At 40.3% G+C, this 26,489-nt stretch overlaps 1 protein-coding gene across 4 annotated transcripts; it reads right to left on the bottom strand.

Moving 5' to 3' along the window:
* tp53bp2a (tumor protein p53 binding protein, 2a) lies at positions 1-25,872 on the bottom strand. Of its 4 annotated transcripts, none has more exons than XM_008429564.1 (20): positions 25,787-25,872; positions 25,330-25,492; positions 15,944-16,091; positions 14,971-15,084; positions 13,289-13,359; positions 13,034-13,135; positions 12,065-12,239; positions 11,765-11,946; positions 11,502-11,666; positions 9,589-9,636; positions 8,419-8,602; positions 6,291-6,413; positions 6,061-6,182; positions 5,567-5,975; positions 4,044-4,900; positions 3,227-3,364; positions 1,885-2,018; positions 1,593-1,759; positions 1,234-1,433; positions 1-1,145 (listed from the first exon to the last, which is right to left on the bottom strand). In XM_008429564.1, the coding sequence occupies exons 2-20, from the start codon at positions 25,354-25,356 to the stop codon at positions 1,104-1,106; spliced, it is 3,408 nt and encodes a 1,135-aa protein (XP_008427786.1). In that variant the 5' UTR covers positions 25,357-25,492; positions 25,787-25,872; the 3' UTR covers positions 1-1,103. The 4 variants fall into 4 exon arrangements, with proteins under 4 accessions (XP_008427786.1, XP_008427787.1, XP_008427785.1 ...); XM_008429565.1 differs by having other exon boundaries at positions 25,814-25,871; XM_008429563.1 differs by having other exon boundaries at positions 25,791-25,866.
* Positions 25,873-26,489: the final 617 nt, after the last annotated feature.

Here is a 26,489-nt window from a genome sequence, read left to right as displayed (position 1 = left end):
TTAGTACAAAGTATTTTATTGTAAATGTTTAAAATACTACAATAGTGCGTTTGTGATGAAAAGGCTAAGGAAAATAGTAACAAAAATAAATACATCTGCACCAACAGATATGTGATGAGCTACCTTTGTGGATCTTACTGGTTACATAATTTTTAAGATTTTTATTTTCGGCTACGCCCTGTTTGACTCGCATTCAACCTTATGCACGTTTCCTCACAGTGATTGCAAGAATTTAAGGCTTAAAGTATAAGCCTCATTGTCCTGCGTTACTATAGTATAATGGAATGGTCGTAATAAAAATATACATGTACTCCTTAACATTTCCTTTTTTAGTAAAAAACAAAACAAAAAAAAAGTCTTAAGTTTGAAAATCACATGAGTTTTCACAATAACTACATTTTCTAGAGCTGGATTTTTACTGGTTTTTATGTGATGAAAATAGAAAAAGATACATGTATGGCTGCTCAACCAGGTGTCAGTGCAGAAAAGCTGACTGGGCCACTAGGCGTCATGGACCACAGGACACATTTGCAAGGAAGCAATCAACGCTTCCTCCTCTGGTCATTTCACTCTCTGAGTTTTAACTAAAACAACAAGAGGTACAAGCCGATATTTCAAGGCAGATTTTACAGAATGGAAAACTGCTTTAGTAACAGAATGTGTCGATACCATCCTCAGCTGCTTTTTGACATCATGCAACGGTAAAACCAAAACGTGTTAGAAAACAACCAGCACACAGAGAAATATTTTGTAAGACTTTGTAAGAGAAGTGTTTCAGGACAAAAACTGAATTGTCGCTGAAATTTGGGTTTCTGTCAGTGTAAGTGCAGTTTTGGATAATAACAGAAACAGAAAAACACACACAAAGAAAATACATTTTGTGTCTTAATTATGTCCAGGAAAGAATAAGCGAGATAAAATTCCTCTGTTGTAGATAAAACAAAGTGCCAGAAACAGTTGATCCTTCATATCGGTTGGTCTATTCTCGTTTCTTCATTTCGGCAGGGTCCTTTCCCTTCCCCCAGTCTTTTAAAGCCTTGGTGTGGAGGTGAACATTTTCCACAGTTTCTGCCAGTGCAGAGCCGTGCTGAGATCCACAAGTTTCAAGCCAGGGTTCTTTGTCTTGGCTTGATTCTGGGATAGAGCTGTTTGAGAACACACACGTGTCAGTAATGCAAACGTTTCATGACAATTCTCGTGTTTTAAGATTGATTGTAGAGGCTCCTAACTCACCCCTAGCAGGTTACGAGGAATGTAACCCTCCGTGTCGCCCAGACGGGCCCACCACCAATCGATCTCGTCTTCATCCTCTCTGCGAACGATGGTCATGCAGTCTCCCTCACGGAAAGACAGCTCATCGGGATTTTCAGCCATGTAGTCCCACAAAGCATAGACCACACCTCTGTTCATTATTCCCATCTTCTCTTGCACACCTGAGAAGTCAAGTTGACACAAAGATAAATAGAAAAAAAATTCATATCAAGCAGCACTTTTTGTCAAGAGAGCAAAAACTACAAAAAAAAAAAAAAAAAAAAAAAAAAAACATGTACAAAGGTGGTAACGGCCAATGTTAGAAAACAGTTTTTACTGACCATAAAGGAACTGCGAGCACTGAGTGTAACCCTCCTCCATCTCTTCACATTTATCTGCTGCCGTCTGCATGTCACTGTAGGTCATAGCGAAGACCGCTGCACCCGACTCCACCAGAAACTTGCACACTTGTACGTTGTTGCAGGATGCGGCACAGTGAAGAGGGGTCCTGTAAAAGGGGGACGGGCAAAATGATCAAAAAAGGTTAATGCGAGTACGATACACCCCACCCAAACCCCCAAATAACAGCTACAATCATTTCTACATCAACTAAGTCAGAGACGGTAAACCTACCAGCCGTCACTGTCCGCAGCGTTAACGTTGACGCCAAACTGGACTAAAAACTTGACAATCTCCGTGTGTCCAGCACACACAGCGTTGTGTAAGGCTGTGATGCCTTCGTCGTTGGGCTGACTGGGATCCTCTACCTGAGTTTGGAGAATGAAGGGAAGCATGTTTAACGGTCCCTAAACGGGGTGAAACTTGGAACTGGACTCTCAGCTTCGTTGTATTTGCTGTCATAGAACCTCCTGGATTAGGAAATGTTATCCATGTTGATGAATATCTGACAGTAAAGGTGTAAAGGCTTTGCTAACTTTACACAAAATACAAAGTGTGATGTTTACGGCCAGTGATACTAGCCATGCTAATATACTAATTGTGGTAAAATACTACAGACAGCCTAAAATGTTAGCTGTGTTTAATCCCCACTTTAAAATATTAGTGACATCTTGTTTGACTGCAGGTGTGTAACACCGACTGCTCTCTCACACAGTGTGATACGGTCTCTGTGCCAAAATCAGGAGATTAGCATTTGTTCTCAGAAGAAAGGAAGCTTAAGGCAACGGCTTCGTTGCAGGAAATAATTGTAACAATCTAACACCATAACATAATTTGATGGTGTTAGATTGTTATATCTAACATTGTTATTTTGAATTAATGTTGCTGGGGAAAAGAATATCTTATGATCTGGAGAATTTCCACATTTTAAGGTGTTCAAAAACTAAAAATAAAATAGAACAGAACTATCCTTTCCTGTATTGATGTGTACCAGCAGCAAGTTAGATTGTAAATGGAAGCATGCATATTTACACAAATTGTAGAAGAAATATAAAACAGAAAAAATAATAAGACACAGGTGAAATAAGGGTAAAGCCAGTTATGTGCATTTCAAAGGATCTTTTACATATGTATTACTATATATATTTTTATGTACATTTCTATCCTACATTGAGGTGTGTTTTACTGAATTTGTAACATTGGCCTGTTTCAGAAAATGATGCTTTACTAAATAAAAATGTTTTTTAGGAACTGCATATTTCATTTATGTAGAAAGCTGAAAAAAACCCAAACAAAAGAAAAAAAGTGTTTTGCTGTCATTTCAATTGACTTCAATCAGAATCAACTAAAATCTGTAACAGGTCAAATCTTTACAAAAAAAAAAAAAAAAAAAAAGTGATCCGAAATTATCCACAGAATCTGATTAGTGCAGCTCTAATTTTGCAGTCATGGGATTTTTAAATATAGTGACCATGAACTTTTTTTTGTTTGTTAGATTTTCTAGCTCAAACCCAAAATAAATAAAATCGGGGGGGGAGCAACAGAAAATGTTTCATTTGATGGAAAAAGGCCTTACTTCATAGATGATTCTCTGGACCAGGTCAAACTCTCCCTCCAAAGAGGAGTCCAGCAGCAGAGCGAGAGGGTTGAACTTCACCCTCATGCTGTGATCGATGCGTTCAGAACCAGGCTTGCGCAAATTAGTCCTCTTTCCCTAAAAAAAAGTAGTTAGGATTTAATCATCACTTAAAACAAACAGCCGTCATGAGTGCAGCCTGTGTTGAAGCGTCTGCTCTCAGTCTGCTCAGGTCGCCTGTGGATCAGGGCAGTAAAATGTTTTTCCAGCTCTGTGTGCATGTTAATCCAGGTTATAAGTGAAAGCGCAGGGGGGAAAAAAAAGTCCTCCCTTTGTTATGCAACCTGATTAAGAACAAAAGTCCTTTAATTTTTTATGCTGGTTACAGAGGTGAGAGAAACTGAACCAGAGGGAAGAGAAAATGGGTCATACTACTCTTATCCTGCTGATTTGTTCTTTCAAAACCTTCCACATCTCCACGAAAACCGCTTAGCACGTCTTTTTTTAACAGCTTAGCAACAACAAAACACAAATTAGTGTTTATTTTCGAATATATCCTCTTAGTGTTAGGAGAACAGGACCCATTTTCCAGAAAACAATAGCAGTGATTTACAAGGATTTCTGGTTATATAACAACATCAGATCAGTTCACCTCCACTGACCAGGAGAACTTGCACAAACTCACTCATGACTTGCTCTTTTGGAGATTTGAAGGAGTTTTAAAATAGACCACAGAATAACTGAATGCTTTAGAAAACAAAACAGGTGACAACAGAACATATGGAAAAAAGTTGCTTAGGATGATGACGGTTCGTACCGGAGGCAGCGTGACCTGTCCAGTGACCTCAGGCGCCTTCATGTTAAACGTGTCCTCTCCCAGGCTGTCCTGCTCCGCTCCGCTGGGGTACGGCGGTGGGGGGTACGGGGGGAACTCTTCAACAAAGCTTTCGAGAGGTGGAGGAGGTAGAGTGGGCATCGTGTCGTCCATGCCAGCAGGGGGTGGCGGAGGGAAGAGCGCGTCGTCGGGCCTGGGAGCCGGATGGGACGGAGGAGGGGGTGGGATGATGAGCTCACAGTCTGGAAAGGCTGAAGGTGGTGGGGTCTGTTCGGGCGTGACAGGAGGCGGGACGTTTGCGCCGGCCGAGTGCGACGGCAGTTCTCCTCTCTTCAGAGCCTGATCCATCTCTGATTGGGGGACTTCTGCGATGCTTTGCGGGTTCTGCACATGCGGCCCCGCAGGTCCGTCTCCCGCCTTTTCTGTTTCTCTGGCAAAAGCTGGAGTGGTTGGCATGGTAGCGGCGGTCTCCATTGCTTTTAGGGTGGTCTTCTGATAGCGCAGCTTCTCAATGTTGGGCCCTCCTGGACCCTCTGGCTCAGTGATGGAGCTGCGTTTCTTTAGGGGCCTCGGTGCGTTGTAGAGCTTCTTTCTGAGGGCCTCCAGGTCACCATCGCTCTGGTGCCTGTAGGGGTTGGAGATGAAGGGGAGCAGCTTGGTGGGGCTGAGAGGACGGGGGATGCGCTCCGTTTCTGGCTGGGGGTCCTCAGACACGCTGGGACTCCCGCTGTTGGTCCTGACACCGTCAACCTCGTTTTCAGGGGCCGGGGAGCGGCGCTCCAGGTACGGGTTCTCCAGGTGTTGGGTGCCTCCACTTGGAATCACTGGTTTGCCATAAACTACAGGAAAATACAGGAAACACACACTCAGTTTGGTCATTAAGAGAGAGGCTGTGTTGTTGCTGGGAAACCGTTATGCTCACAGAAACCCACAGTATGTTGAAGTAGATGGAGGTGGAGTCACATCATTAAAGCCTTAAGTCCTGGTTTTAGTATTTACTGCTGCCACCAGACTGAACATGCCAAGAAAAATCAACCAAGAAACCTAATTGCAACATTCCACAGGCTAAATATAACTAAAGTGATCAAATGAAAAATAATTACATTCACCAATAACAGTTTACGGACCGAGTAACAATGTCTATATAGCACCATGCTTTTTCCTCCTTTTAACTTTCCACCAACATGCCTAGAAACAGGAGTCTGAACAATCAGTTGTTAGCAATGACCCACCTGGTTGAGGTTTCAATAATTATCTGCTGGACAATTTTCAAATCTGTCTGATGGCATGTCTATTAAAAATTATTTTTCAATGGTCTTTTGTGATATAAAAATTTTCTGAAAACATAAGTTTTATGCTTTCAGTAGGTTCACATTTGAATCATCAGTCCATGTCATAAATCTAAAAAAACAGACGTCTTAATTAATGACATAAATTTACGTTTCCATAATTATTCTAATTTATTGCGAGCCATGATCAAAATGAATAACCGTGAATATTCTCACCGCTGGTAAACCCGTTGGGGCGGGTCTGAGCCCTGTTGAGGGCTCCCTGGATCCCAGACTGGAAAGGCTTTCCTGAACCGGGCTGCTGAGTGTACATGGAGTAAATGGAGCGAGCGTCTGCCGTCGACGGCTTCGTCAGGCTGCCGTCTTTGGAGGACGGAAGCTCTGGGGTGAAAGGTCGGACCGTGGCTGCAGGCGGCGCGTCCTGCTTGGAAGGCAGCGGGAGTGTCTGGCTTTGAGAGGGAGGTAGAGGGCTGCGGCCCAGGGCGGCCGGCGGCTGCTGGCTGTGGGGCTTCGTCTTGGGGAAAGTGCCCGTGTTCAGGCCCTGCTTGCTGTAGGGAACAACGCTGGGACCTTTTGGTTTGGTGGGAACAGGAGGGGGCACCTTGACTGCGGATTTCGGGGCAGACTGGATGGATATGGAAGAGAAGGAAAACCTTTTAGATGTGAGGAAGCGCTTCTATCGGTTAACACTAAACCAGTTTTTCTCTCACCTGTGCATCCCTGACCAGGTCTTCGCTGCTCTGGTTCTTGCGAAGGGAGGCAGCGGGAGCTTCCGTCGGCTCAAACATGGAGAAGGGGCGCGCCTTCCTGTCTCTCTTCAGTTCAGATTCATCTGATTATACAGTAAATTTATTTATTAAAAACGACAGGGCAGAAGGTTGCTAAATCAGTTCTTACATTGTTCTGGAAAGAATTCAGATTCTGTGTGTGGTCCTCTTACCTTGTTCTGTGTTAGAGTTGGAGTAAGAGGTCATCCGTGGCAGTGTTGAAGCTGGGCCGGGTCCATTGACCTTTGGACCTTGACCTGAGGAGTTCCAGTCTGCCGGCTTTCCAGGCTGCAGACCTGAGGAGGAGGAAGAGGAAGAGAGGAAGGGTTGTTCAGATAGTACAATATTCCTGACATAAATAACGAAACCAAATCAACCACACTGAACTAGAAATGGGGATAACTCATAATAAAACACAAAGTTTGGAGAACATCTCCCCGCTTATGGCTTGCTTTTGGATGACTGGCTAAGACTGAGCCAATGGCCAAGTATGTCTGCAGTCAGATGAGCCATAAAGCACGGAGCACTTGCTTCCAGCGAGATTAGCATCACAACCATGGGAAAATGAGGATATTTCCATAAGACTTGCAGGAAACCAAATGAAGAGGAGTCGTACGTCAGTGCACATTGTGCAAACGCGAACAGACTGAGTTTGTCAGTCTGTTCTGACTGTCAGCTCAAGTGAAGGTTATGCATTTGTTCCAACTGACCCATTTAGCGATGCAGAGAAAGAACGGACAAGGGAAAAATAAAAAAAAAATCTCAACAAGCGAGATTTACGCAAATGGCAGAACAACACATGCTGAGCTATCAAAATTATAAGTAACATCAAATGAAAAGTATCTAAAATGTTTCGACACGATAGAGAAGTCCTGAAAGCACACACACGCACACAAACACGAGTGTGTACCTTTTCTTTTAGCCCGCAGCTCTTTCAGAGGCTTAAGCAAGAACATGGCTTCTAACGGAGATGCATTCAAAGACAAGAGAAGCAAAGCAGTCTTAAAACCTTCAGGTTTCTTTTGCTCTAGACATGATGTTGGCCGAGCCCTGGCACTGGCCCCCCTGAGGGGCCATGCGGCGAGCAGCGCAGCTTCCTGGAGACAGATTTATACTTTGCTCTACACTTCGGACGCTAGAGAAGAACTGGGAACAATTGTTTATTAAGAACAGATTCTTCTTTGTCCCCGCCCATCCCTCTCTCTCTCTCTCTTTTCTTATCATGCTGCACATCAACCCACCATGCAGAAGTAATCGCATGCAACAGGACAGACTGGGGAAAAAATAAACATGTTACTTTCACTGCCTTCGTGCTGTTTTGCTAGAAACGGACAAATATAGGTTGATGAAGACGCAGCGGGAATGTGAGTGTGCGATGTTGCTGATATTTTGTAATGAACAGTTTTCACATCGGATGAGATTTTATTTTAATACTATGGTGTACACAGATGGTCTATTATCCACAGATGAATGGATAAGAGAGTGACTCAAGTGAATCCCATTAGACAGTGCAAAGCAATGTTTTATGTTGCACTGGTCCAGTGGATCCCCCTGCTCCCGACTGTAAAACCTCACTGGGATCTGGACACACAACACTACAGGCAGAGGCTCTCTGGCATCAATGTAAACCAAGAAAATAAACACATCCTTCTTAGGTGTTGAATCAGTTTTAGATTTGCCCAGCTGAGCTCGTATTTTTTGCTAAGCTACAGTTTATTTTATTTATTTATTAATTTGTTTTTACAAAGGCTTAACGGCTTGTTTTTGTAAAACGCAAAAGGATTGCAAAGACAGAAAAGAAAAGTCATTATTTCTGCAAAAAGCTTAAAGTATTGCTAAAGAGATCGAAGCAAACTATTGTTTAAGCATCATCATCATCGCTTCAGTAGTGAAAAGAATTCATAGAAAAACACTCCCCCAACTCACTGCAAATATTAGCCTACAGAGATCTTCAAGACAGTGGGGAGAAACTATTTGTCCTTAAAATAAAATGAGAAATAATAGATCACAGCAGACAGTGGATGAGGAAACTGGCTACCTTCTGAGCTCAAACTGACTTCACACTCAGCAGGAGTAACAGTCTGCTCTGCTGCTGCTGCAAGAATCAGGACATTTCCCCCAGACAAAAAAAAAAACCAACAGCAAAATAGGTTTTTAAGCATCTCAGTAATGAAGGGCTTCAGTTCAGAAGTTGCTAAAACAATTTTAAATAGATCAGCTGTTTGTAATATGCATATATATGTTGTTTATATAATAAAATAAGACAAATCAGGTGGTTGCTGCCTAGTCAGAGGTTCTCACCTGAACTAGCCTTGCTCTGGGAGTCGCTGCCTGGCAGAGTGGCGGTGCCGTCTGGGTAGCCTGGTTTTACAAGCAGCTCGTGCCTCGATGGACCTCGGGGCAAGGTGGATGACTGGATGTAAGGGCCAACTGCTGCCACACGAGACGGTCCGGACTGCAGCCCGGCTTGGCCATCAGAGGGCAGCTGTGGTATTAAGGGAGCAGAGGAGGGGAAAGAAAGGGCAGGAAAGACAAAACAAGACGGCATTTATTACAACTAGTCAGACGAAGGACGGTGGCAGCAGAACAGGATGGAAAAGAGAAAATTCAATACATGAGAACCTAAATAAACAATGTAACAGAAGAGAAACTAATGATTGAAATGAGTATAACAAAAAAGGAAAAAAAAAAAAAAAAAAAGGAGATGCTCTTTTCTGACTTGTAGGTGGCGCTATGAGATGCTGACTTCAGTGTTCAAGATGTGGAAAACAGTATTTTACCACATTTGAAATCAATAAGAGTTGATTTAAACCCACAAAGGGGTTTGCTGAAACAACTCATCACTGCTTAAGATTTTATTCAGGGTGTAGTGATGAGGTTTTTCTAAACTAAAGAAGTGCCATCCAGTAACCTTTTCAGACCAATGTCTTAAAAACTACAGGTGCGTGTGACAGTTGTCACATCTGTGAAGCAACTGACTTCAGGGTGGATACACGAGCTGATAGCCCAACAAATTAACCAACTAATATCAATTTTATATACAGCAAAAGGGTATAATATTCTGTGAAATTATCATATTAAAAATATTTCTAAATTGAACAGATGTTGTATACGTTGCATCACTTGTTAAATGTACCCAACCTGTTTGATCTGAAGTATAAAAACAGACATTTTAAAATCAGTCATAAGCATGAAAGCAGTGGCTAAAATTTATTAAATAATGATAATAATAATAATAATCTTTAACAATTTTCTTACAGAGTAGACTAAATGAATTGGCTGAAATTAACATGATTTTTCTTTTATTATCAGCCAAAGATGACCTCTATAAGAAAATGAACATGCTTCAAATGTCATGCTGAAAGGTAAACTAAACCAAACACTGATGAAATTTCCTGTGTAAAGAAGTCATGCTTCTTAGTTGTGATTAGAAAGCAGTTAAAGGTACAGCTGCAGTACTAATTTAGTTACCTGACGGTGAGCGTCTTTTGAAGCCCTCTCTTTAGCAGGATAGCCATTCTTGAGAAAACAAAAAGCACAAACATGCAAAAGCAGTTCAAAAGACCAAATAATCCTTCCTGTTCAACGTAATATTAGCCTCTTTGTGTTCTGTAGCGGGGGGGGGGGATGTAACCAAGATCATGTGGGGACAACTGAGCATCGTTCTTCGGCCAATATGTGGCAACTATGTCTGCCAGACTTTTGCTGCTGAGCTGGAGGAAAATGTGGCTTTGGGTGGCTTGTGTTTTTGTGCTGGTATGAAAGGGGATCACTCATTATGATTCAAGGCAGGCTGCGGGTAAGGCACCTTCTCCTTAAGGCCTATTCGGGTTTCCATCTCTAAAAACGCAGACACACACACACACACACACACACACAAAACCGCAAACACTTCCATATACTGACCCTGGTTTAATAGAAATGTCAAGAGGGTTTAAACAACAAGCTGGGATGCTTTAATGCAGGTTGTATGTTGCTCATTAGAAGCTTTTAGCAAAACCTCACGATATGTGATATACCAACAAGGTCATTTATTATTTATACTCCAACTTATAGACACTGCAGGCTGATAGATTTTATTTCTACAAGACAAAGTTACACATCAGGATGGCTAAGTGGATTTTTGTGCATTTATCAAGTTATTGATTAGACCTGAATTTGATAGGAAAAGAAAGTTATTTTGAGAGACAAAAAAAGAACCCACATGTTCAAAAGAATTTAAATTTTTTTTTAAAACATGAGAAAGCTGCAAAGCATATAAGTAAAAAAAAAAAAAAAAAAAAGGCACATTTTCATTCCACACTTCCACCGTAAGGCAGAAGTAAAAAAAATGTATTCCTCACAGTCAGTTTTACAAACAAGTCTGTTGACTCCCAATTACAGTCCCATGGCAACATGTGTACAAAACAACTCCTGGAAGAGGGAAGAGTGGAGTGGAAGAGCAGGGGGGAGGCGAGGCAGAACATTCAGTACTTTTACTGCCAAAGAGACGAAGCCAAAGAGAAAAACCGAAAAACCTCAGCCGGCCAAATTCTAACAAGTACTATATATTTCAGCTTTTACTTCATAAATGAATCTTAAAATCATAATATAATATTTGTAAAATGGTCATGTTTCTTTAAGAAAACTGGTTGCTCTTGTTTTTTTGTTTTTTTAAGAGGGAGGCCAGAAAAGATAACATCTAAAGACATTCCTGCCTGCCTGCCTTGATGACAGACTGCACTCATTTCAGCTCCCCTGTCGTCAGGACTCGTTTCTGCCAAAATGAGACTGTAGAGTGGGATGGGGAAGAAGTGAGAATGCAAAATGCAACTCTGTCCTAATGATCATATCATTTTATTCCCAAACAAAGATAAATCAGGAAAACAAATCGAAAAGAATCGATTTGTATGGCGGGGGAGTTAAATAGTTCTTCCAAACAAGATAAGAGGGTTGGGTTGCCTTACGTCATGGCTGATCTCTGAATAATGTGGCGTCTGAGGCTTGATGTAAAACAGAGACAGAAACACCCTTACTTTAAGGCCACTAGGTGAAGATCTGTGACAAATAGGAGTTTTGGTAAAACGTAGCTGCGTTTCCATTACAAATGTGCGCAAATCTTTGTCCATATTCTGCTAAAGTCGAAAAACACCCAAGGTGCGGTGTTTCCATCAAATAATAAATGAAATTAAAATCTCATGTGAATAAGCTTGTTCACATGATAAGCCCTCATCCTACAGACACCTCATCATAGCACAAAAACTTTGAAACTGCCGTGTTTCCATTAAGCGCATTTACTTTCACGATCTCAATTTGCGCAACTTCATGGTTAATGGAAACGCAGCTCACGACAAGTGGAGCAAGTCAAAGATGGAAAAGGAAAGATTTGGAATGATGAAACTCACAGGCAAGTTCTCCTTCTGCTGAAGAGCCGCTTTCTTCTTCCACAGCCGGTCTCTGAGCTCACTGATCCGTTTGTCCATGGCCGCCACTTCCATGTTGCGCTTATTTAGATTCTCCCTCTGCTGCTGCAGCTTTGAGTTCTGATCTTGATTGAGCTTGTTTCTCAGCTGACCAGTGCGGCAGACCAGGCAAAATAAGAATCATTATTTAAGTACATAAATTATGCTTGCTTAACTTTTAATCGTCTTAGTCTATTTCTGCACACCTGAAGCTCCTTGTAGAGGCGGTCCAGCTCTGCCACCGAGCTTTGATTGTCATGCATGTTGTCTTTTTTGCCGTTTTTAAGCGTTTCTAGCTGCCGGCTGAGCTCCTCCACCTTGGATGCGGCCATCACTAGTTCTCTCTGCTTCTGCTGGAAAAGGTTATTCATTTGCTCGATTTCTTCCACTGCAGAAGTGGGGTGAGAGGAGAAAGAAAAAGATGCAAACAGAAACGTAAGTACAGACGCTTTCGTTCTGAGATGCTCTCAAAAACAAACACACACACAAAAAGTCTTTAAGCTCACCTAATTTGCCATTGCTGACACGTTTCTGCTCCACCTGGCCCTTGAGAGCCCTGACCTTCTTGAGTCGCACTTCCTGGTTCTCGATGTTTTCTCGGAGACGCTGGAGCTTCTCTTGCTCAGACGCCTGCTGCTGCTGACGCTGCTCCTGCTGCTTTAAGTAACGCAGCCGCTGCTCCTGCGGAGGGGAGATTAAGAAAGTGTTACGGGAGGGCAAACATCACACAGTGTACTCTTGCAAACTTTACGTCCATTTCTTGCACACTTTGTTTTGAACACCACTGGAAGCAGAATCCCCCAGATTGATACAAACCGTTAAAATGTTTCGCGCTAAGAACATTACCGACTTAATACAGCTGCGGTTTTTAGATACATTTATGTTTTTGTTTTATCTGCGTATCCTTTTACACCATTCCATTTAGTGGTTATAAAAACAATATCTCTCCATATGCTTTACAGTTAAATGACAGGAGATTGATCTTATTCAATGGTGTTAAGCAGTCGAGATGAATGGTGTTTAAACAGCTGGCTTCCCATGCAGTCCTCATTCACTACGTATACTGGAATGGAAACATCTTAGAACGCCCGAGCACCAAACTTAGAGGTGCTTAAATTATATTACAGTTCTTTAAAAAATAATTTTTTTTTAAAAAAAGTACCGTACCTAACAAATAAATCCAAACCAGGATGGGGAACCAGGTCATTAAAAACAGAAGGGAGATGTATTCAACTACCAGCAGGAAGTCATGTATATTTTGCAGATACCAGAAACGTATCCTGCAATCATTAACAATCCAGCCCACTATTCTGTCACAACCACCGAATACATTCTTAGTATTCTCAAATTCAGCAGTGTGCCTGACTTTTTAGCACCTGCTACTTGAGCTCCATTTTCAATAATTTTGGCTTTTACTTTCATCCTGACCACTTCTCAACTAATTTCTTTTGACTCCTTTTCCCAGCTTTATGCACCTTGGAAGCGAGCAGCTGTTGTTGAGCTTCAATCTGTTGCTGCTGCCTGGCGGCCATCTCCTGTAGCTCGGCTAACGTCATGTCCATCCGAGGAGTCGCCACCTAAGATGAATGAGGGATTTGGTATGAAAAAATAAACAAAAACAAAACACTGAATTAAGCCAGTAACAGAGATTTTTTAAATCTTCATACAATAAAACTGGTTTGTTTTAGATTCAACTATTGTACAATCATATCTTAAATAGTTTGTTTTACCCCGTTCTCCATCCTTCGTTCAGGGGGAGCTCTCACTCCATTTCTCTTTGAATCCAGGCCTCTTGACCCTCCTGTGATTAAAAACAAATAAGACTTCAGATATTACAATCTGCTGTAGTGTTTCATTCAAGTAACCATTTTTTTTCTAATTTAGTGACACCAAAAGATATCAAGCTGTTAAAGCAGTGGCCTTTACAGGTAGCTGTGAAAAATGATTGGAACTTCCCCCTGGATTCTTGCCTGTTTGTGTCTCAAACACACACACACACACACACACACACACACACACACACACACACACACACGCACGCACATAAACACAGTGAAACACCAAGGTTTCTATAACACTGCAGCACAACAGGACATGCTTCAGTTAAAACAGACTGGCTGGGCTGCTCCTCTGGATAACCGGCGGGATAAGTGCTCCTTGTAACTTGCAATAATCTTAGGATTTAAACGAATATGTAAGCCTCAGAGTCTGGGGACAAAACTGTGTCTGTGCTTTTTGGATGTTTGAATTTTAGTCGCAAAACTACGATTTGACAAAAACAAAGTTATTCCGCTAATCAAGATCTTTATCATTTAATTGCTTCTAGGTTTACATGAACAACAAGCTGAATATAAAACAAGATCTGTTGAGTTCATATCCAAGCGTAAGGTACAACCGCGATTCGACCAACACACACAACCGAGTTTCTTTATCATATCCTTCCGGTTTACTGTTTTGACCTCATACAGTAATAAACACAGTGAACCAAAAAGGTAATCCAGGGCTTTATTGGAAGGACAGAGAAAAGCTTAGCTAACAGTGTGGGAAACAAGACCAGCAGAAGATAACAGGAAGGGAAAACAACCACCTAATCCCATGGCTAGACTCAAGCTGTGAGGGGTAAAAGGGCTTAGTTGCGCAACCAGAAGCCGAGAAGGCGGTCAACAACCAATAAGATACTTCTCGTCATCTTAAGAAAACAAAAACAGGCCACAAAGATGACCAGGATTCTCTGCTTTCATTCGGCTTCAAACATACAAATAAAGCTTGCTTGCTAAAGTGTTCAGTTATTCATTTGATTAAAGGAATATGTTTTATCTGTAATGGTTTCCTTGGCTTTAGTAGAAAGATAACCAGTCAAACAACCAGTCAAACAAGGGTAACCGATTTTAGCTAATTAAGCAATTAAACAAGTAAAAAAGAAAATCTTCACATGAACAGAACACCATGAACACAATGAAGCATAAGTTTTGTAAATACTTCTACAAGAGACACTGGCTAAGCTTGATGTCCTGCAGACTAAAGCTGCAGCTGTTGGCTGTAAAACCCACCTGACCAGCTGCATATCGTCAGTCTGCTCCAAATCTATCAAGAGTGGAGTAAATTTTAGGCTTTCAATGAGCTATTATTGCTCAATGTTAGCTCATATACTAAAAGTAAGAGAGGCATTACTGGTAACTTCACAGAAACTCACTTAAAAACATCTTGTCCCTTTAAAGTAAACTGGTTTGGAGCAATCTCAGGTCTGAAAAGTTCCTAACGACTGGACTTTTTGTATTGAAAAACTGCAGCAATCTCTGGTATTTAGAATCTCTGTGTCAAACGTCCCTTGCACAATGGTGTTGAATTTGTAGAAGAAGTGAACAAACACCGACACCTCTACTTATCTTTAATTTACAGACTGAAATCGTACCAGATTCTCTGCCAGGTGCGCGGTTGTGGCGCAGAAAGAAGCGCACCTCCCCTCTGTGCGGCTCCCATCTTTTGAGCACATCCCACATCCGCTCACCATCACCTACAGGTCTCTCTGTGAACAGAGGGCATCAGAGGTTATACAAAAATTACAAAAATGAGGAAAAAAAAAGAATATTAAAAAGCAGTTTGAGTTAATCGTGACAAAAACGATGCTGGACAAGTGTACATGTGGTGTTTGCTTAGAGAATGTTGTTTGACCTGCACTGAAAGGCACAAAGGCATAAGGTCTCTTGGCACAAACTTAATGACAAAAAAAAAGTGTGCTGTTCATTCTTTTCGGCTGACGTGGCACTAAAGGGCTCATCAACAATTCTTGTGACATTTTCATCAGCAGATTTAAGCCCGTTTCATTGCACAAGGGGCGTCAGATCGCAGTCAGGCAGAGGTCAACAAAATAATCCACAATAACGGCAGAACAACCAAATAAAAATTGCATCATTATTAGTGTTTTGTTTAAATCTTAACATCTTAAATCTAAAGTGGCCAGTAGAAAACTGCAAAATGAGTCTGCCGTTTCATTATCCTGAGATTTCATTTCAGACTACTTGTGGAAGTACTCGAACGCAATAATTGGTACTTGTCTCACTCTTATTGAAGCCTCACCATGGAAACGGCTCGAAAACCTTGGTACTTGAGTTCTGATTTTGACTAGTCATTACGTCTCAGATAGGGGATAGAGGAGGCTGAAATTATAACCCACCCCCCCTACATCTCCAAACCTCCTGCTTTGGAGATGTAGGAGATATTAAGGTGCTTTGTTCTTGTCAGGGTGGTTATAGTTTCTACCTAATTTGCTTTGCAGATATATACTGAGATGAGCTCTTGTGAAGCAACTCAAATGAACACACCATCTTTATGAAAACCCAAATGCGAGGATAATAGACCTGAAAAATCTTCTGTTCCGGACTCACCAGATCCGCGCCACATCTCGGATAAGTGGCAATCTGTTTCCCCAGGCTCCTTGCACATATCCACCACATCTCGGCACAGTGTCTCCTTGGTAACGGGAACCTCAGAAAAATGTTGGTCATTGTTGCTGAGGTATACAGTCAAGAACATCTGTGTAAAGAAAGGAGGCAGAGGGAGGGAGAAGTAGTTAGCCAAGCATGTTAGGCAGAGATAACTTAAACAGGAACATGAGAGTAAAGGATCCTGGTACCAAGCGGAGCTGATGATGGCAAAGAAAACACCACAGTTCTGGAGATTTGGAGCAGAATTCCCCGATGGGGCAGCTTTTCACAGTGAGTGTGTGCATACAATGTCTATTTCCTTCACCAGCAGTATGTCATTTCTATGCTCTGTTTGTCTGTCAACAGGAGGGAAAAAAACCAAAAACTTCCAAAATTCCATTTAACTTCACACCATTGAACAACTCCAGTTAACAATGGAGAGAGATCCCTGGAACCCAACACAGGGAAACCGGCTCTACACAGCTGATTCTGGAAAAGCTTGATTTGTAGATAAATGTGCATTATGGGGAAGATGTAAAGTTATCACCTACACACATCTGAAAGTGGAATGGAATGTGAAAGCCTTCAGCTACTACAGATAAGAACTGATTCTGTACACTGATACAGAAGTGAAGCGTTCCACTGGCACAGAGCTCAAACATAAACCCTGACGCTGACTATATAAATCCACCCAAACTGCTATTTTTATGTCACCATCTTTTTTATTAATTTATCTTTCCCGTTTCTTTGTATTTTTTTTTACTTTTTAACAACAACTACAACAATTCTCCTTGAATGTTTTCTGTTTGAGGAGAGGACTGCCTGTAGTTTGCAGAGCTATGCGTGTATGTTACTGGACGCTGCTGAACTCATTCATATTTGCCATCACTTAACGGCTGGCTATGGTTGAGCTACATGGTGGATGAAAAGCACCTGATGTAGTTCATAGTTTACAAAGTCTGAAGTTATCTAAACTAACATACTAGAATAATAAGATAATATGACAACTAATCAGGTTTTCTTTTATACCACAGAATCACAAGCACTTCTAACAAGCTGGAAGCTTTAGGATTCCATCTAAAGTCTAATTTGAAAAGAAAAAGCTTCTATAAAAACAGTCTTACCTACATTATGAAAATGGGTATAAGTTTGAAACTCAAAAAGAAGAGGACAAACAGTTCTGACTCAATCAGAACACAAATTAAGGTTCTTGAGTGAATGAATTGGTGCCAGTCTCTGATAATCGTACCACACAAACTGTTTTATAGTGATAGTGCAAGAAGGAGGGGAGAATAGCGTGCTGAGTCAGAGGCCCTGACCAGACCGGACTGCTTAATAAAGATGTCAGTGAAAAGACTCCATTGACAGAGTTGGTGAGTCATCATTGTCAGCACAGAGAGCACCATCCTTTCCTGCAATGTGTGATGCAGACTATTGTAACCAGATTTAACCTTTTATTCCTTTTTTGTGAAAGCTCACCCTGTGGAACCAAGGTAGATTTATGGCTGCTTGGTGATTCTAACGCGGTTCTGCTTAACTTGACTGAAAATTACTTGGCATCCCACATCGTCATCGCACAGTAAAAGGTCCAAGCTCCAAAGGAAGTAATCCAAAGCAATTCACAACATCCCAGAGGACATACAACACATGACCTGCCTGTGTAAACATGGTGGACTGACAGAGAGAGAGAGAAGGTGGAAGAAATCAATAGGAGGAGAATAGTGTTGGGTGGCAGTTCTGACACTGAAAGGGCCAACCAGGGCCAACAGTGACCGGGCCCAGAAACCTTCTGGATGAGTTAGAACTTTATCATGCACCCTGTGGATGAGGCCATAATAATAAAACCCTCAAGTGATATAGTTACTTAATTTTTACATTCACATAAGGAATTTGTGTAGAGTTTGTATTTTTTAAAAAGTGAAATCAATATAAGAAAAAAATATTTCACATTATAGATTGTGGGTCATTTGATGATTTAAAAAAATAAAAAAAGTACTATATCACCTTGCTATGCATGATGAAGAGGAGAAAAAAAAGTATCTGGAGCCCCTGTTATGACTGAGCTGGACAAATTGAGAGCATTAAATATTCATAGACAACACCAAGCAAAATGAAACAGCTCAATAACAGCTTGATGGTCTCACTGCAGGGCAAATTAAAAGCTACTCTGCAGATAACCAGAAAGCCTCGCTAGCTTCACACAGCTTTAAAACAACTCTGAGCCGTGCAAAACTAATGCAGACTGGAAACGAAAACATTTGGCCGAGATTTGCTTCGTTTGCCTTTCGTCCATTAGATATGAAGCAAATGAGCGGATCAGAAGCTGAATTGCACTTCCTTCCTGTCTTGAGAGATTGCCCAGGAATGCAGAAGGTGCGAGCAGCCTCTGCTATTCTCTTAAGGCAACAGACTGCTAATTCTATTACAGCATCAGCAAAGTCAAAGCCATTTCCCAGCACTTGGCGTTGGTGTGACGGTAAAGAATTACAAAATGAAAATGACTGCCAATCTAAAGAAATGTGCATCCTGTCCTCTGGCTATCTAGAATTGAAGAAGCTATAAGGCAAGGTCACTGGGGATATATCAGAGATTATGTTAATCTGCTATATAAAAATATAGCCTCTTACCAGTTTGCTGTCTCAGACACAACAGTGATCTTATTTTCTCAAGTACGCACAAGATAAAACTGATTTATATACATTATATTATATAATCTAGAAATTCCTTATCTGGATCACATTTCTGTACCTGGGCTAAAGGGAAAGTTGTAATAACTTGGACAGAACAAAACCTCGCAGTCTTGGAGGTCAGCTGTAGGACCTCTCTCTGCAGGAGACAGAAAGGATTGGGTGTATTTTAAAGATGAAAGGCTGCAACATCAAAACCCACAGACAAAAGGTGCTGTAATAAGAACACATCTAGAGGAGCAGAAAGACTGCAGCTGGCAGTGCTTAAGCTCCCTGTTGAAAGGAGCTCAAAGGCTCCCAAGACTGAAAATCAAATATACACCATCTCATTTGTTCTGCGTTACTGTATTAGGACACCATTTTTTTTGTCAGTGTTTCTGCCAAGAATGTGGTTACATAAGATGAAGCGGCTATAAGGCTGAGCAATAAAGTTGATAAAGATGTGATTTATGTCCTGTTCTTTGTGACTGCATGCATGGTTTTGATAAAGAAATGTCAATTATTACAGATCTAAACAAGACTTTCAATCATGTACATGTGGCACACTCCTTTATTATCAAAAAAAGACAAAGTAGGTTACAGGATTATTAAATAAATTACTTCCAACAATCCTACAAGTCTATTAATCCATCTGCTCCACCTCAAAACCTTGGGAGTCAATTCTGTTGCCCTTCACTTCAAGATCATAGTCCATTAGCTCACATATTGAATAAGGTGGATCAGTGGTTTGTTGTTTTGCTCTCTGGATGGTTTCACAAGGTCCAGAGATAGGCTAATGACAGGGCTTTAGTACAACTGCTCTGCAATAGCAAAGTAATCCATCAAAACCCATCCAGTCACAGATAACCTATAATTTGGGTCTTTCTTAGACAGGAGTTATCGTGCGGTTTCAAAACTACAGAAATTTCAGAGAGGTCAGAGAAAAAGGCTAGTGTGACAGTTTTTTTTTGTATGGGGCGTAGTGTAAGAGGCAACACATCTGTGGGGTCAGACGTGTGTTTAAAATTAAATCTAAACTTCCCTGATATTTTTTTATTAAACCCATGCTGGTTGCAGCTGACAGCGCCCAGCAAGACGTTCCAAATTCTTTCTATTCAGAAGTCTCAACATTAAGGTCCAGTAATTGTTTTCTGTTTCCGTGCCCCTGCCACATCCAGCTGCTCAGCAGGCTAAAAGAGTGATGTTAGATTTGTCATTCCTCCATGACGCAAATGAGAACAATAAATGCTCCAAGTAAAATAATTTAACTGTGACAATAATAATAAATCATATTACGGTTTGTTTTACATTTTTTTAAGACAATATAAACATTAATAGCTCCACTCCGTTGTACCTACGATATTTATTGTTGCTTCGCAGTTATGTTGCCACATTAAAAGAGCATGGACGTAGTCCGCAAAATGTTTAAGTTCAATTAAATACATTGAGATTTACTACTAGTTGAACCCAAGATGTTATCAAATGCCAATTGGTGAATAAACTGATTAAATAGGAGACATTAAGAGGCATATTTACAGCTGCAAAAGATAAGGGGGGAGCTTGGGGTATGTTATAATTTAACCCATCTCTAAAGCTCCTTTGCTTTACAACTGCTGTGCTTTACGTCCACATCCATGTTTTCAATTACTCGCAAAGAAAATGAATCAGCCACGTTTTGTTGATGAAGTCACCTTTGAATCCAATATCTACTGGATTCTAATACACTGCAGCAGTGTTTGTCTGTGAATGTGTGCGTGCGCTCCACAGTTCCAAGAGTTGACTCGCTTCCAGCATAGCAGTCCTTCAGAAAGGTGAGGCAACAGAAATCCCCCTCTAATGGCTTTCTGCATTATTTCTCTTCATCTCATTCACCTACTCACTGGAACGGCGGGCGGCACAAGAGGATGAGGCAATGAGGGAGAAAAGGTCAGGAGTAACAAACTGCAGACAGTATATGGAATCCAAACATCCATTTGCCGTCGTTCAGCTGCAGCATTTAGAAAAAACAAGGAGGGATTTATACAACACTAAAACAAACTGTGCCACTTCGGTCTCAACAATCTCTATTCATGCTCTGCACTGCAGCACTCAGCCTATCGCTTGATGATCTGCACTCTCGCAATATCCTCCCCTCTCTGGTCTACGTGATGAGACGGTTCCCACTTAGAGGCAATCTGGGAGATAAAGGAAAAAACGGAGTCGAAACTAAGCAGAGGAGAATTATTACTTTTTGTGGAGACGCCCTGGCTCCTGAACTAAACGATTCTGAAAAAGACAGAGGTCATGGGAAACAAAATTACTCAAACTGTCTTGAATATGACTGCTATTATAAATACATAACAAAAAATGTCAGCTTTCAGAAAACAACCTACTGTATGAGTGATCAATGAATACTAAATATTTGAGGTCTTTTTAATTTATGTAAAATATGATAATCTGGGGAGAACGGGGGAGATGGACTTAGCTATCACTGAATGATGCCCTTGTGGCACTTAATCTTTCATATGCAAAACCGAGTAGAGAAGGCAAACTCCCGACTGCAAGATGAAATGGCCTTTTCTGCTGCAGGAACTATTCCAGTTTCCAGGTATAACATCTTCATGGCAATGGAATGAATCCTGACTAAAGTCTGTAGTAGAAGAGCATTCCTTAACACACTCATAGCCAGTTTGATTCCAAACAATCAAAAGTTATTTAAAAAGACAACTCTGAGCAGTGAATAAATAACTAATAATATCAGAGCAATATTTCATTGATTGACCAATTAAAAATAGAAATTTAGTCAGGGTTTTAAAGAGCGAAACTAATCAAAACCAGCAATAAAATAAGAAAGCAAATGCATGCAGAACAAATTATCAAATTTTAAAACCGAACAGCAAAACATAAAAACAAGCAGAGTACTGAGCAATAGACGCTGGCTGATATAAGTATAGTTGATATAAAATTAATGTTCACAAACCTGGCAAGCGTACCAGTTTTACAAGTGGGGATTGAACAATAATAATAAAAAAAATCTGTTAAGTTTTAATTCCTGGAGACAAATGATTCTGAATCTGGAACCCATGTCCAAATGTTAATAGCAGCTTTACATATTAAGACTCATCTATGTTGTGGCTGATTTATTTTTTTTGAATAACTACTTTGACAACAAGGATTTTAACACAAAGTTGTTGTTTTTTTTTTATAGAACCTATATATAGAGCCATCCAAATTTAGGAGAAAATCTTATGTGGCTTTTTTAACAGAGTTGCATCACATTGCCTACTGAAAACACACGTTCATCATTCATTTCTGAACAATCAGCTGACTTATTACTTTAAAAACATGTTCACTACAGACATCTCGCTTCTGCTGATGATCTTTGAGAATGAGGCAGTGATCCAATTGGTTGAGAACTCAGTTAATCCTTTGCAGACAAAACTGGCAGAAACAGCTACTTCTTTACTTCCTAAACAAAGTGTTTTGGTTGAAGTCCATAATACCAATTGGTTAATGTTATAATAGCATGAAGTGTACCTTAAGAGGTTGTTGAACTGATCATATTAAACAAAAAGAGAGCAGCATTGGCCGATAAGAGTCCAAGTTTCTGTGTCACAAAAAAGGGTGAAATTACCGTTTTAGTTCATAAAAAGATCATGTAAATCCAACAGTCCTTTTGTCCATCAGTCCATGCAATGTCCTTGTTTATCACATGGTGTAGTTGAGAAAACACCACAACTCTTCCACAGAGTTAACAGGAGTGTAGATGTCAGGGCGAAACCCTTCTCAGGTTTTTATTGACACGCAGCAAAAAAATACTTCCTGAAGTATGACTCCCCTTTCTCACAATCTGCTACATCAGATAGTGTAACTGAGAAATGGTAAAAATGTGTGATGGAATAATGATAGCCGAAATATGTACACAAACATATCAAGTACTAACTTAAAAATCTACTCACAAAGCAGCCTTTTGTCATGGGAAAGAAATAGGAAACCGACAGGATTTTCTTTTTTTTTGCATTTGTAAAACAAACCAAGTGTTTTCCATAGCACATTATGTTGTTTAAATTTGTTCTCCCACAACTGTTCCTTTAAATTATCTTGATAAAAGTTATTAGTCAATAAACAAGAATGAATTCAAGCCTAAATGTGAGAATAACAAATAGCAGCTCGACAAAGCTGTTTAAGCAGAGATAACCGCAACTCGCATGTAAATGAGTTACACAATGCTCTGGTTCAATAAAGGGGACGAGTGTCCCTTATCGGAGTGCAGCCATGGCACAGGGGCACAAACAATGTGGTTTCCACCACACAGTGTTGAAGAGCTCCTTTGCTTTATTGTGTTCCGGAAACAGTGACACCCCCCCCCCTGCCGGTTACCCCCATTTAAATCACAGCCAACAATTATGCCACTACATACTCACTCCTCCCCAAGAACCAGCCTCTACAATCTGGGTCACTGATTGGTGCTGCAATTTTTAAAACAAAAAACCAAAAAAACCAAAAACAATACCTCCCATCAGAAAAGAGTGAACACAGGCCATTTCCCTTTTAATCAAACACAAGAAACCGTATCTCATCAAAACACGTGCAGCATCCATCCATGCTATTAATGAGAAAAAAATCATTTGGGGTGAGAGAAGAGAAGCCTGTCGATAGCAACGATGTTGACTACATGTCCTTAACAAGCTGAGGTCATAAACACGACAGGTGTTATTCAAATTCAACTCGGTTGCCAAGAAGGATACGCTAATCAAGATAAGGGCTTGCGTAAGATGTGTCGTGATGAGTTTATACAATCAACATCACTCCATCTTGTACAACCTGTTACTCAACAGTAAACCTCGTTCAATGTAAGGCGAACTTTAATTAATAAAAAAGAGATTAAGAAAATGTTACGCTAAAAAACAGTTAATACAGCTTATTGCAAGCTGAGATCTTCTGGCTTTACTTTAAAATCAGACAGCCAGAGTGAAAAAAATTGTTCCTTCTGTGATATAAATTAAGCCGCCAGACGATTAATTAAAAATAACTCGAAGGCTGTTTTGATAAGAAAATAATCATAGTAATAACGTTAATACAACACAATGTCAGAGGTTGCCAGACACCAACGTCAGGCAACTTCTGGCAACGTTGTCTGTTAACACATTCCTCATGTTCACTCGAGATGAGGGGTTGTTGTACAGTTAATGATTATTCAACAAATTTAGACGGATTTCTTAGAACTGGGATGTGCGCAATTTAAATTTATTTACATGGTAGGATGTATTCAAATAAAGTACTATTATATATTCTTCAACATAAATACGTCCTGACTTGTAAAATGCTTTGAGATGACAAATATATTGGTACTATATCAACACATGCTGCGTTTTCTAGCATTTATGACAATAGGCGAATAAAGGTAAATGCAACTTTAACTATTAGCAAGGCAACAGCATTTGCTCCAATGACGTGATGGTGATTTTGCGACTGACTGTGCTGACTCTTCTAAATACTTTTTCCTCCCTATTCCTGTTGGCATAACAAAATTGGATTTTAGTTACCTGAAAACAAGTACTGTTTTATATCAACCTAACCATGGCTTATTTAATGTTTATGTACTGTACACACTCAGAAAAAAAAACAAATGTTTAGCTTTATTCAAATTCAAACTTTATTAACCCCAAAGAGAAATTAAAGGTTACTGTAACTCATTAATTCAAATTATTCAGAGTAAGAGTAGATAGTGTCGGCTGTTAGCAGGAGAGATCTCTTGTAGTGGCCCGTAAGAACTTGACTGATGTTTATGTTGAGAAATAGTGTGTGCATAATGTCCTTGTGACAAAAAATATTCTGTCACTCAACCCAAAAAAAAACATACATTTATAGTAAACACCATAAAGGTTCAACACTCAAATTTGATTTGTTGAACATTTTCATGCAAACGTCTAAAACTTATTTTTCATAAACAATTTCCTGTGATTTTGCAGCAACGTTTTTACAGGTTTCAGCACAAACTAGGAAATTTGCCCTAATTTCTGAATTAAATGTAACATTTTATGCTACATTCTAAAATGTATTTTTAAAAATCATTTATTCTGACATTTAGCACCCTATGAAATATGCCAATCATTATTCATCAGCATGACATTTCAATACTAATTTTCCGTACATAGGACACAGACATCTGTCCACTGCTCTCCCTACATGCATCAAGGAGGTACTGATAAATTATATCCCACACTGCAGCAAAAGCAATGGACCACTGATGATGAAGATGATGATAGTGATGACACGGCAAGAGTCCAGAGCTAAGCTTAGCCTTTGCCAACAACACTTGGCATATGCCCCCTGCTCTAGTATATGCTCAAAGAAATATGAATATCCAAGTACAGACTATGCAAATGATAAAGCTTCTGTAGTTAGGCTCTTAAGATGGTCACTCTTTACAAGTATGTGTCCTAAGGGAATAGACTGATGCGGGTTTGTATACTACATATCCTAGGAAGCAATTTACGTCCTCTAGCACACTCACAAGCACCGATCACCGCAAAAAACACTTAACAAAAGCTTATGAAGAAGCTACCCTATCAGTTTACTGCGTGAATTTAAATACCCTGGTGATTCACAACGTAAGAACATGACGATCGTACTGTAGGAAAACAGACACGATATGTTACAGCACAGCGATAAAACTTGTGTAAATAAATCCAATCTTACCGGCATCATTTTAGCTTCGTACCGCATTTAGCTAACCAATCCAGCATGAATCCCCACAGGCAGTTTCGACGAAAGCGTTGAGACTGGAGAGCTCTTTAATCCCGCAGCCTAAACCTGACAACAGGCAAGGCTACTTTCTCTAGCTCGAAGGTCCTCACCTCAGCTGAAAAAAAAAAGAAAGAGGATACTGTTTTTTTTTTTTGTTTTTTTTTCTACTGAAATATGTAAATATGAAGCAGAGTAATGTTAATGGAATCCAGCGTCGTGGACCTGTTGCTACACATAACACGGCCTTCGGGACAGAAGTTTCCGTTGTTAAGCGAGCATCGCTTTAGAACTTTGAAACAGCTTGTAACTGCTACAAAATACCCCACAACGATGTATACAACATAAAGAATAGAACACAAACAAAAAGCGGAAATAGGTTGGAACAAAATAATAATTCTAAATGTCTTACTTACTGCTAGATGCAAACGTAACAAACCCGAAACTCCGCTGATTGTCTGCGTTGCTCAACAGCTCGCAGCCGATCCCAAAGTGACGTAGCCACAGGAAGTTCATTCCACTTTGGAATTCAGGCTCCGCCCCCTTTTCCTGGTTAGGAGCTGAAGACACCCCCACTGTTTATGTGGGACAGAGGAAAATGCTAAAGGGTCAGACGCGCTGTGTGGGAAAACCAAAGGATGCTGGCAGGAGGTTAAACTTGTACTGCACCATAAAATGATTTATGAATTGAATGGGAAAATAGCGAAAGGTTTTGCTCTCTTGAAGTGACGACTATAGAATGCAAAATTGAAGTGTGTGGGAGCCTGACATGCAAAAACATTGTCTAACGTTGAACGCTATAGAGTCAAAACTGCTAAAATCCAGTAAGTAAGTCATTAGTAGATGATTTAACTAAAACTAGAACGTTAAATTCAAATTATTTAATCAAGTTAATTTGTCATGTACTATATGGATAATATTGAATAAAATACTTTTTACTGCTTGGAATTAAATCAATAAAAGAATAAATTATCTATTAAAACTTGTATTGATCCTACATGAAATTCTAAAAAAAAAAAGGTAAAAATCCACCAGTCCACCATGAAATATTTGATTTGTCTATGGCTTGTCATATTGAACCCATTGACTGATTAGTCTTCGAACTAGTCCCACTC

The sequence above is a fragment of the Poecilia reticulata genome, linkage group LG15 (assembly GCF_000633615.1).
Source record: "Poecilia reticulata strain Guanapo linkage group LG15, Guppy_female_1.0+MT, whole genome shotgun sequence".
NCBI classification, from domain to species: domain Eukaryota; kingdom Metazoa; phylum Chordata; class Actinopteri; order Cyprinodontiformes; family Poeciliidae; genus Poecilia; species Poecilia reticulata.
The sequence above is the reverse complement of the archived record's forward strand: the minus strand, read 5'-3'. Positions and strand labels throughout refer to the sequence as shown.

What these genes read in the sequence shown, in the direction of transcription:
- tp53bp2a (XM_008429564.1), bottom strand. Translation starts at nt 25,356, where the DNA reads ATGCGGTACGAAGCTAAAATGATGCCG. An exon ending in TGTCAGCAATGGCAAATTAG is followed by an intron (nt 11,947 to 12,064) that starts GTGAGCTTAAAG and finishes CCACTTCTGCAG; the next exon opens with TGGAAGAAATCGAGCAAATG. An exon ending in CAAAAGACGCTCACCGTCAG is followed by an intron (nt 8,603 to 9,588) that starts GTAACTAAATTA and finishes TTAATACCACAG; the next exon opens with CTGCCCTCTGATGGCCAAGC.